This window comes from Doryrhamphus excisus, linkage group LG2, assembly GCF_037039965.1.
Source record: "Doryrhamphus excisus strain RoL-2023G ecotype Guam linkage group LG2, RoL_Dexc_Guam_v1.1, whole genome shotgun sequence".
NCBI lineage: Eukaryota > Metazoa > Chordata > Actinopteri > Syngnathiformes > Syngnathidae > Doryrhamphus > Doryrhamphus excisus.
The window spans coordinates 18,402,933-18,415,068 of record NC_136358.1 but is presented as its reverse complement, the minus strand read 5'-3'; the positions used below and the strand labels follow the sequence as shown (position 1 = coordinate 18,415,068).

Genomic DNA, 12,136 nt, shown 5'->3' with positions numbered 1-12,136 from the left:
TAGCCCACCTTCAGCTGCGCTCGTGCATTTTGGCACCGCATTGATCACAATATTGTCCTCAGCCGGCAGTCAATAAGTCGTGTCGCCGAGCGAGCCCACGGAAAATGTGCTGACGTGTGCAGCCCAGCTTCGACTTAATGATGTAGGGACACCTTGAGGAAGACATTTTGAAGGCAAGGCGAGAAGGTAATCTATTCCAGCTAATTATATGTTAAATGGGACACATTCGCCCTCGCTGCTCTCTCCTCTCAACCTCCTTTTTCTGTCGTCAAGGAGCTTATTTCCTTGCTTTCTTTGTGTCCTCTCATCTATACGGACCTTTTCGGGCTGCTCCGGCATCTTGCGGTGGCCCCTGTGCTCCCTCGGCTATGATTTATGACACAGCCCTGAGAATCTGTAATGTGGATATCTAAACCAGCCGCCGCCTCCTTTTCATTCGCTCCTCTATCGGTGCATCACGGCCAGAAAGGCTTTGTGTGTGTGTGTGTATGTGTGGTTGTAGCCGCCTTTACCTTTAGTGCTACTGATGGCACAACCCCCCCCACACCCCCCGCAACACTATGCTTTAAATTTACTGTCTCTTGGTTGCAGCACGCTAGCAAACGTACACACACAGGCTCTCGTAAAAGGCATCCGTATGTCGCTTGATGTCTCCATTTGTGTCTCCTATCTCATGGAATTTTATGAAATGTACCCGTGAATCTTTTTTTTTTTTTTTGAAAGATGGAGAAGGTGGAGGAAAAAAAACGTAAGCGCCCCCCTGTGACATTCTTCCCTAATTTGTCGACACGCGGCCAAATGTCATGATACTTCATTTTCCAGTAGCGTCATTTGTTTTAAAGTAGCTGGCTCATGCATTTCAAAAGGAGCGTTTCTGTCTCTATGTCACATTTTCTATGTCTGTACTCGCTGAAAACCAATTCATTTTGCCTTAAAGCAGTGTTTTTCAACCTTTTTTGAGCCACGGCACGTTTTTTTTTTTACATTGGAAAAATCTTGTGACACACCACTAACCAAAAATGTTACAAAATGTCTCGCGGGCCGCGAGTTTGAGACCCTTGGGTTAAATGAATATTCCATCCCTGTTCAATTCTTTCCGTTTGAGCACATAAACCAAATGCAATTGGAATATTTGGGTCCATGTATACTATTGACATAATGGCTTTTGACATAATATTTGCAAATGATGATTAATAAATGCTAATTATAAAAAGTGATATTGGATAATTCCTCACGGCACACCTGACGGTTTCTCAAGGTACACTAGTGTGCCGCGGCACAGTGGTTGAAAATCACTGCCTTAAAGCATAACTAAGTAAGCTAAGCCGGATAGAGTGGGAATAACATGTTTTATTTTTTTCTATTTTTCTCAAGCTGTCATGCCTCACACTTTGAAAATTGCTTGTCCGCGCAACAGCAACGGCACAGATCAATAAACGCCTGTCACAGGAAGCTGGAAAGGAATTACATTGAATAGCATAGTCGTTTTGGATTGAAAGAACTACACTTCCCATGATGCTTACAGTGCAGATTTGGGATGTCAAACCTATTTTACATAGACAAGCTCCGATCAGTCGGCCATTGATCCAAATTCTAGGCCGACGTCCCTACAAAGCAGGTGATCGCCTTGTGCTGATAAATGCCTTTCATTGTCATGATGTGCTATATATATCCATACATATGTAGATATATATACACTATATCACTATATTGACAGTTACTATGGTACGCATTATGTCATTGTATGGTCATATTGCCTCGTACGTCGGTATGTAAAAATAAAAAAAATTAAATAAATTATAATTATAAATTACAAATTAAATCAATTATTTTATTAATATATTATATATAGTAATATATAATGATATTGATATTAAAATAAAATTGAAATGAATAAAAAAAACTTAAAAATAAGTTAAAAAAAAGCAAGAAGTGAAATTAAGTGAAATTAAACCATTACCATTACTTTGGTACGTGACAAAAATAAATAAATACAAAAATTAAATAAAAAAATAAACATAAATTAATAAAATACAATAAAAAATTAAAAAATAAAATAAAAATTACATTAGGAAAGCAGGAAGTGAACAAATGTAACAGTTACTGATTGTAAAAGTACCAGATGGAGGGGTAGGATTTAATAAGCTTTGCTTCTTCCTACTCCTATTGGACATGTGGAACTGTGAACTGATTATGGGATGCATTCAATTGTAATCTGATGCATATTCAAATGAAATTCAACCATTACCAATTTTAAATGAACCGCTCGAGTTGTTGCCGCCTGAGTCACTTTTGTTAGCATCTGTTGACATTTCTTTGAGTTCCCAGTCCCCCCCAATGTAGTATATATATTATATATAATATGCAGTGATGAAGCATTGTTGTGTCCTTTGTGTCATTCTGTTGCGTTCGAGTTACCGTTGGTATATTTCTTACGTGGCAGCTGGAAATGCTGCACGGCTACGTTATAAATGGCATCGGGGCAACCCATCCACTGTAAGACTGTAAGTTCTGTTCATTTTAATGATAGATGATACAGGAAGTGTGTGTGCTTAGCGGTGCTCTTGTCATCCAGATGAACTTCAGCAATGTCTCAGCTTCTTTCTCACAGTTCAAGTTAAAAAAAATCCTGTGTCTCCGTTTTTTTTCCGTGAATAGTTCTTTTACTGGTGGTAAACAAAATGGTTTGTATCAGCAGGATGCACCTGGCATTACCAACAACGCCTAAGAAAGCAATTAGCCGCCACCCTCGTCCCCGTAGATGCCCACGGGCGGCGTAATAAACGAGCGCTGTTGTCGTTCACTACCCACCCCGACGAGGAGGAGGGAGGGGGGGACAGCTAGCATTCCGGACGGATCCAAAAAATGCAAGGCACGGTATCCCAAGGACAATTGGAACACATTTAACTACTTGGCGATGCATGAACGCTCACATGTCAGCTGCGCTGGCTTCCTGCTGCATTGCACTCTGGGTAATGACCCATATTTTCCCCACAATCTCAGCTTTACATCCAACAGGGGGATAATTTCTCCTCCCGGGGAAGCAAATCAAACATCTGATTCTGACAACGGGGGCCTTCAAGTCGCTGACGGGCACAAAGTAAAGAGTTTTGGAGTTTTTCCCGGGCATTGGCGTGGGCAAAATGATGATTTTGACATTAGCGCAGGGGTAGCCAAAGTGCAGCCCGGGGGCCGTTTGCAGCCGCTGCCCATGGGATATGCAAAAATTATAATTTAGCAACAAAAAAAAAGTAAAAATTAAAAAAATCTGCAATAACTTTGTAATAATAAAGTCAAAATATTAACAAAAAAAGTAAATTTGTAATCTTTAGGAAAACAATGTAATATTAGTAGCATTAAATTCAAATATTTCAGAAAGTTGAAATTTGTCATATTATAAGAAACAAATAAAAGTCTGCATTTTTGGAAAATGAGTTTGGGGAGAAAACGTTATATAATATTATGGGAATCAAGGCATAACTAGGAGAAAAGGACTTACAAGAATAAATGGTTAGAAAATTAAAAACAATAACAGTATAATTGGGAAAAAATAGCTGTAATTGTACGAGAATAAAGTCAAAATATTGATAGGAAAAAAATCCCATTTTATCAGATAACTTCACGGGAATAAGCTCATAATTTTATTGAGGAAAACAGTGTAATTTTAGTAGCATTAAGTTGAAATATTTCAGAAAGTTTAAATAAGTCATTGTATAAGAAACAAATAAAAGTCAGCATTTTTGGAAAATTACTTTGTGGCAAAACGTTATATAATATGGGAATCAAGTCATAACTAGGAGAAGAAGACTTACAAGAATAAATGGTGAGAAAATTAAAAACATTATAAACATTATAATTCAGGGAAAAAATAGCTGTAATTGTACGAGAATAAAGTCAAAATATTCCGAGGAAAAAATCCTTTTTTATCAGGTAACTTCACTGGAATAAGCTCGTAATGTTATTGAGGAAAAATGATTAATTTTAGCCGTATAGATTTGAAATATCAAAGAAAAAGTCCTCATATAAGAAATTAACAAAACTTTTATAATATTTGGAAAATTAGGTTGGGGGGGAAAAAGTGTAAAGATCCTGAGAATAAAGTCTTAATATGAGAAGAATTTTTTTTATTGATTTTTTTTTTTTTTAAAGAAAGTTGAAAAAAAACGAAAAAAAAACACCAACCAACAGCAAAAAATGGAGGGAAAAAATTAGCAAGGTGCAAATTTATTTAATTAATATTTTATTTTTATTTATTTATTTATTTATAGTAGTAATAATGTGCTTTTTCAGCTGTAAGATACGGTACATTTTACTAATCTACATGTGTTGCATGACACAATATGAAAGTGACACAGTTGCATCCCTTTTTTTTTACTACGTGGCCGTCGCTGCATAAAGTTAATGCCGCCATTATGGATCTTTATGGGCTGTGCGAAGCCATGGACAAAAGCACTTACCGTTGGGACAAGACACCAAGTGCATGCTTTCAATGTGCTCTGCCATCTGGTATGAACATCTGAAAAGTCAAAACAGTGCACTGTGATCTGTGGTGAATATGGAGTATGGAATGTGGATGTCCAATTTTTACATGGTCAGCCCTTCCGGTCTCACACCAAGAGTGCCTGGATTGACTTTTTTTTTTCCATCCCTCAGCGGTTTTGTTAATACTGATCCTCGCTTCAGGTGACTGGAATCGTCACGGGGGGGGGTAAAGCAGTAGTATTGCTCAATGGGCCGCACTCGCTCCCCTAAGGACCCCAGATGTTCGTTACGTTCGCCTTCATTTTTCCTCCCCTTGCACCGTATGCTCCCTCATTCCCATCACCGTCTTCCTTTGCCCGTCCCCCAGGCGCTACGAGGCGTATCCTGTGTGTGCGGACCTGCAGGGCCAGATCCTGGCTTGCTACAACCAGAACGCAGGCAAAACCCTCCATTGCTCCAACATCGCAGCGCTGTACCTGCAGTGTGTCAACAACGCCAAACAGGTGTGTACACTAACACGTTTATTCCATCCATGTTGTATGTAACACGCTTGTTCTGTCTGTAAAGAAAAATAAGCATGCCACATCGTGGACAGATGACACGTAAGTTGTCACACTTGTTGTCAACTTGGTGTGTAGCTGTAGTCCCTCGTGGCAATTTACTCACCACGCTATTAAATATCCATGCTAATTACTCACAAATATACCGTATTTTCCGAACTACAAGTTGCTTTAAGACTTGTTCTCCAGTGCGACTTACATATGTTTTTTTTCTACCTAATTATGCATTTTTGGGCTTGTGCGACTTATACGCCCTTGCGACTTACGTATGTTTTTTTTGACCTAATTATGCATTTTTGGCCTTGTGCGACTTATACTCCAGTGCGACTTATGTATGTTTTTTTCTACCTAATTATGCATTTATGGCCTAGTGCGACTTATACTCCAGTGCCACTTATGTATGTTTTTTTCTACCTAATTATGCATTTTTGGCCTTGTGCGATTTATACTCCGGTGCGACTTATAGTCCAGAAAATACGGTCTATATCTACAAATAGTCATGAAAAATACAGAAATACATCAGAAAATGAGAAACGATTGTGTTCATGTATGAAATGCTACCAAATGCTCCCAGGTCAAGCCCCCCCCCCTCCTCCTCCCCTCAGCCTAAGGTTACCTCATCGTGTAGCCTTTCACTTTTAAATTCAATAAGTACACAACACAAAGTTTCATTATGCGCTTTTATCCAGTAGAATATGATTTCCATATCAAAAAAAAGAAATCTACTTTAACCTTAAGGCCTTATTTCCCTAATACCTGTCGACACAGGCGGCCTTTAGTGTGTGTTTGAATGTCATTAGCGTTGGACCGCACATCCGTCCGTGTTTTTTTTGCAGTCACGCAGTGAAGCCACTCAGGTGGATGCTAACCTGATTTTCCGCCTCTCAGTATGCAATATATAACAACTCAGAAGACTTATTTCCATTCATGGAGCTTTTCTATTAGATTGTCCTGCCCACATTTACAATTTCATGCTTTTCCTCACAAATGACTTCAATTGGCCTTTCTCGCTCGCCCTCGTGGGGCGTTGGTAGAGACTCGTAGATGTCCCGTGCAGGCGGATATTTTAAGGTATAGACTGTATGTCATCTATATTGCAAGGATGCAATTTTGCCTCTTTATTTTGCAAAAGATATTATTGCAAAAGATGTTATATACACTACGGTTTCAATAGAAAACTGCCACTCAAATTTGTCATGTGCGGTAGGTGAAAAATAATATTGGTAGCAATTTAGCTATTTGCTCCTTTAGTAATTTCTCAAATATTTCAACTTTCTTCTCAAATAATAATAATAATAATCTAAAATGTTCTTGTCGTTGTATGACTTTATTTCCATAATATTATTTAATATTTCAACTCGATGTGACTAAAATCACAAATTATTTTTTTGTATAGTATTGTTTATTCACATTAAAATATGACTTAAAAAATATATATATTTTGACTTTATTCTCATATAATTACAGCAGTTTTTTACAGCGTTTTTTTTAAATTTACCAAATGTGTCAACTTTTGTCTTGTACATTTTCTTTTCCTAATATTACCACTTTATTTCCACAATATATTCAAATAACATTTTTGTCCAACCTGATTTTCCCAAAATGACTGTACAACTTCATGCAGTTTTTCTTTTATTTAATATTAATATTTCAACGTTATGCTACTAATATCACTCATAATATTCTTAAATTCTAATCTTAGAATATGAAAACATGAAAATAAAAACAAACATCCGGGGGCTGCCCCACCCCCCAGACCATATTTGGCCATATTCACCATATTCAGATTTTATTCCCAAAATATAATTTAATACATCAACTCGATGTAATTTTTCCATTTCCACTCAATGTTTCTTTTGTGGCAAGCGAACAAGGGTAATTAAAGAGAGAAGGGGAAGTGTTATTGGAGCCGGAACTCATGGATGTGTCGCTTTTATTGCAAATATTGATCAGAAATCTGGGGTGAAGGCGTAGGAAGGTGGTGTGTATGCCCTCTAAAGTCGTCGTGTTCCAACAGGAGATTATGTAGTCAAAGCCGACCAATCACTGTCTCAACACCAGGATACTTCTTTTTTTTTTTTTGCAAAGCAGGCGGGGTTTTTTGGGGGGGGGTGGTGGGGCGTAATCCAGACTTAAGGCTTTTAAAGTCATTACACTTTTATGATAAGGCTCCCAAGCAATAAGCGACAAGCAAAGAAGAATGAGGCTAATAGTCACAACTGGGATGTTTACACTGCTTTATCGGGGCCCGAGCTGCGCAGGCGGCAAAGGTCAAAGGGCGTGACTTTGACCTCGGCTTTGTCCTTGTCCACCTTTCATGGTTTTTATTCCTGCCCAAAAATGGCACAGATGCCAGTGAGGATTGAAGGAGCAAGTCAGGATAAAGTCAACAGCGGCGCTAATTAGTCTTATCAGCGTAGTCGCTGATGACATTTAGACCCACTTTCACTTTCTTTTATGCCCCCTCCCCCGCCCCCGTCCCCAGTCATATTTCCTAATGCATTCAGCACTTAACACATCCAGATAGCAAACAGCCAGTCAGAGGCAGCCGAAGGGCAAGAAGGATAAAACCCGTCTCTTTCTCGTTCCCTTTGAACGAGTTTATCATCCAGCCCCATCACCGCAATCCACGGCCCGCCCGCCCGCCTCATTCCGCATTCCCGCCGCATGAGTGGCCCCCTTGCTCCCTATCTTTCCCCACGTCCACTTCATTTCTTCCCCTGACCCCTCCGTCTCGCTTCTTGGGGCGATGTTTGTGTGACAACGCAGAAGGAAAACTCCTCGGGTCTTGATCAATTCATCAATCCGAGGACCCCTTTAGAACATTCCATGCTTCCAACTTTTTGGGGGTACAGTTTGAGGAAGACATTTCCCGATTCTTTTGCTAAAGTTTGACCTCAATAAAGCCTGAGTGGATAGTGTTTGGTCCAGTGAAAACACCGCAGATCACCGATTGGTCACAGAAAATTGGCACCTTCAAACGAGCTTTTCTTGTCTTTGCCCATTTTTTTGGCACCTTCCCATCATAAAAAAAAGTCGTTATTACCTCATAGTAATCCAATGTTGCCATGTAGCAATGAATAAAACTAATAAAACTCAAGTATTAGCAACAATGTATTCAATGCTGTTGTGGATAGTTCTGCATAGCTGCTTTTTGTTAACCTTAATCCAAAATAATAGAACAACAAAAGTAATTGTATTCAATGGTGTCACTTATTTTTTCACTTTAATAAAAAATAGACGAACAATGAAAATGTCTGAGGATGTGATAGGCACCAACGTCTCCAATGTTCTGGATAGCTTCTCTGGTGGCCAGCCAATCACAGGGCACATATAGACAAAACAACCATTCACACTCACATTCATACCTATGGACAATTTGGAGTCGCCAATTAACCTAGCATGTTTTTGGAATGTGGGAGGAAACCGGAGTACCCGGAGAAAACCCACGCATGCACGGGGAGAACATGCAAACTCCACACAGAGATGGCCGAGAGTGGAATCGAACCCTGGTCTCCTAGCTGTGAGGTCTGCACGCTAACCACTCAAACACAGTGCAGCCCTGTAATTATTCTTTAATTTAATTTAATTTAATTTAATTTAATTTAATTTAATTTAATCATTTTCTGCCACTTATCCTCACAAGGGTCGCTGGGGGGATGCTGGAGCCTATCCCAGCTGTCTTTGGGCGAGAGGCAGTGTACACCATGGACTGGTGGCCAGCCAATCACAGGGCACATATAGACAAACAACCATTCACACTCACATTCATACCTATGGACAATTTGGAGTCGCCAATTAACCTAGCATGTTTTTGGAATGTGGGAGGAAACCCGAAATACCCGGATACACGGGAAGAACGTGCAAACTCCACACAGAGATGGCCGAGAGTGGAATTGAACTCGGGTCTCCTAGCTGTGAAATTTATGTCGTTTTTACAAAATAACAACATGGAAAATCCAATTTTGAATGTATTTTTGCTTTCTGGTTGGTCAGTGGCCAAGTGGTTTGGGAGCCCCCCCCATCCTGTTTCTGTATCATTAGTCTATGGACGCTGGGTAGTGTTGTACCTTTGATACTTTGGGTCCTACCCTCACCTTTTTTGGTCTGTAATGAGTCCTGTGGGGGACATTAGAGTAGAGTGTACTATTTATGTCACTGCAACCACTTTGGCGTTACGGCGACAATGGTACAAGCCAAAGGTCCAATTTCCAATAAAGTGCAATCGCCCTCAAAGTGTGCACTCAATAATAACAGGAGCGTTTTTTTTTTGTGCCCGGATCTGGACTTAAACGTCTCACTCCCTGGTTGTCATTTCCAGCCTTCATCTTTCTACTAAGGTAGCGTTCATCCGCCGTCTCTAGCTGCAGCAAGCTCCCGGTTCAAATGGTTATTGACGGCTAGCGCCGGGGATTTGTGGTCGCACTTATCGCCAACACGGAATCCACCGCCCTTGAGGGTTTTTTTTTTTTCTCCCCTCTATGGCTCAGCCCTTCCCTTCCTCCTCGCCATCCATGTTCGCCTTTATTGTACTCCCAGGTCTTCCTCTTTGTCTTGTCCACCCCTGTGTGACATAATCCTCTCGCTCTATTTTCATTTCTTGCTTAAGCTTGTTTTATTTGTTTGTCTCCAGACCAAGTTGAGGACGGGGGGTTAGAGGAAGAAAGGGAATAAGAAAGATGGAGCAATGAAGAGTTATTACGTGGGATCACTGATTATCGACCTGCTGACAGGAAGAGGAGAGAAACGAGTCAAGATGCACACCCTGAAAAAAAAAAAGAAAAAACTCTGAAGACCGGAACCCCCCACTTGGACCCCCAACCCCTCACCCAACCCCCCACGTGGACATCTTTGACACTTTTCCCTGTATGGATCCACCAAAAGGCCTTAGATGGACAATCAAACAGTAGAATAAGCAGTAGCTAACATTTCAGCAATCGTTTTGTTCTATATTGTCTTACTGTAGGAATCATTATACTTTAGAGTAGTCAGTGTGCAGCTTGTACTACATCAGTATCACTGCGCTATCCATGGAAAATGAGTCAACTTTGAGTCAATTTTTGTCTAAATAGCCGGCAAAAACGGCAAAATATAGGATCAGACAACCAAATTAGCTGAAAGAACTAGCTTAGAGTGCCTTACCAGGAAGTAGACCTGAATTACATTCTACTTCCTGTAGAAGTTTTTGATCCGACAAATCTTAAGTAACTTTAATCAAATGCAGAATTACTACAGTTTCTGCTTGGACGTGCGTTTTAGTCAAGACGTCACTAGCGAGTAACGCTAGGAAATTACGAAAGAAGTTAGGATTTTAACGTAATTTTTCCAATCTAGCCTGACGTCACGTTCCGAGATCACGTGACACATCTCGAAGTGAGTAGCTGAGAACGATGTTTTTGACCACGGTGACGTCTTGATGTTGACCTGCCGCCACCGGAGAGGAGCTGTGGTTCATGTCGGGGCAACCTGAATTCCAATCAGTACAAGCAGAAAGGCATGCCCAGATTCTGATTCCGAACGTCAGAGTCCATGTTGGAATTCGTATCCCCCCCCCCCCGCCACCCGCCACCCGCTCGCCGCCATGACGATACGCTGACTCATTTTCAGTTGCCAGTGAATCTACATTGCTATACATACAAGCTGTACACTGACTACTCTAAATAATATCCAGGTTTGCTTTTGGGTAGTATTCTCCCTTGAGAAAAATACAAATAAATCAAAAATACTTGCTGAAATGCTGAGATACTGTACCTGGACTCCTCCCACCCTCGTGTACTCCATTTACCCAGAGGTAAAGTATTTTTTTTTTACAAACCTCATTGCTTTCTATGCACTTCCCTGCACACAAATACACGTGTTCGAGTCCGTGTTGTGTAACTCTCCGATCAGAGGAGAAATAAAAGATGCAGCAACTCTTGTTGAACTTTTCTTTCCATTAATATTCAGCGGGTGCCGTCTCTCTCTCTCTTTCTCACTCTCTCTCTATCTCTTGCGTGTTTTATGCTAATAACACGCAAGCGTTTTTGATGGATACGCGACCCCCCCACTTGTGTTTGTCACGTGGCGCCCGGGAGGCTGGCGGTTTGGGAAGTATTCACAAGGCAGATCTTGAGCTTCGTAATCTGTTTTGTTATTTCTGTCTTTATTTTAAACCTCAGCGGTGTCCCTGCTCAGTTTCTTGGACTGATGTTGTCATGGAGGAGACAGCTTCTTCATGCTGCCTGCACCCTGAGGATTTTTTTTTTGTGGGGGGTGCGTGCAGGCAGGTGACGGCTGAGGGGATGCCGTCTTAATTCCGAATCATGGGGTGAAAATGAGCGTGGGTGACGGACAGAGGCGGAGATGCATGCAAGCATGAGAGGTCTCTGTGATTAATCCCCTCCCCCTTTTCTGTCTGTCAATCAGCTGTCCTTTTGCTTTTTTTTTTTTTTAACTTTTGGAGTCCCTCAGGGTTGACTTCTATTATACTGCGTGGGATCATGGATGGTGGAGTTCACAGCAGGTGCTCCCCCAGCTCTCTTCTAAGGCCAAGCTAAGTCATTTAACGGCAAAATCCCGTCTGCAACGAGGTTATGTCCCCTCAAATGAAATTAGGAAACGGCGGGAGGAGCATGTGATCAAAACATGGGGGGGGGGGGGGGGGTTATGAAAGCCTGTACCATCTCATACCAGTTATAATTTTTTCCTGGAAAGTCTCAACAATGTCTTGATGTTCTTCATAGATTGTCATTTTTATTTCATTTGATTATGATTTGTTATGATTTGGGCCTGTAAATGGTATGTTCCGCTATTTGACTATTTTCCCGGTCTCGAACGTGAACTGAACGGAATCACAACAGGCGACTTTTCTGCATATTTTTTTTTTGTATTTGTGATGACCTGCTGATAATGTGGCCAATTTCTGGTGAGAACGTCTTGTTAGAAACCTTGCAATGCACGACGAAGGGAGTGTTTACAATGGGACATTTATTACTTTATGCATGGATCACGTAACGTTGTCAATTTTTACAGTCCACTCCAAAAGCCTCGAACAGTTGAATGTATTCTTTGACTAAGAATGAAAACAAAATCTAAAAACAAAATCTAAAAAAAAT

At 40.6% G+C, this 12,136-nt stretch overlaps 1 protein-coding gene across 5 annotated transcripts in view; it reads left to right on the top strand.

Moving 5' to 3' along the window:
- chchd3a (coiled-coil-helix-coiled-coil-helix domain containing 3a) overlaps positions 1-10,956 on the top strand; it is a 66,688-nt gene extending 55,732 nt beyond the window's left edge. For 4 of the 5 annotated variants that reach the window (XM_058077720.2, XM_058077717.2, XM_078787224.1 and 1 more), the window contains 3 exons: positions 4,850-4,985; positions 5,050-5,084; positions 9,676-10,956. In XM_058077720.2, the coding sequence (XP_057933703.2) occupies positions 4,850-4,985; positions 5,050-5,084; positions 9,676-9,685 (181 nt within the window). In that variant the 3' untranslated portion in view covers positions 9,686-10,956. The remainder of the gene's footprint in view (positions 1-4,849; positions 4,986-5,049; positions 5,085-9,675) is intronic. The other variant, XM_058077719.2, reaches the window with a different exon arrangement.
- The last annotated feature ends 1,180 nt before the right edge of the window (positions 10,957-12,136 follow it).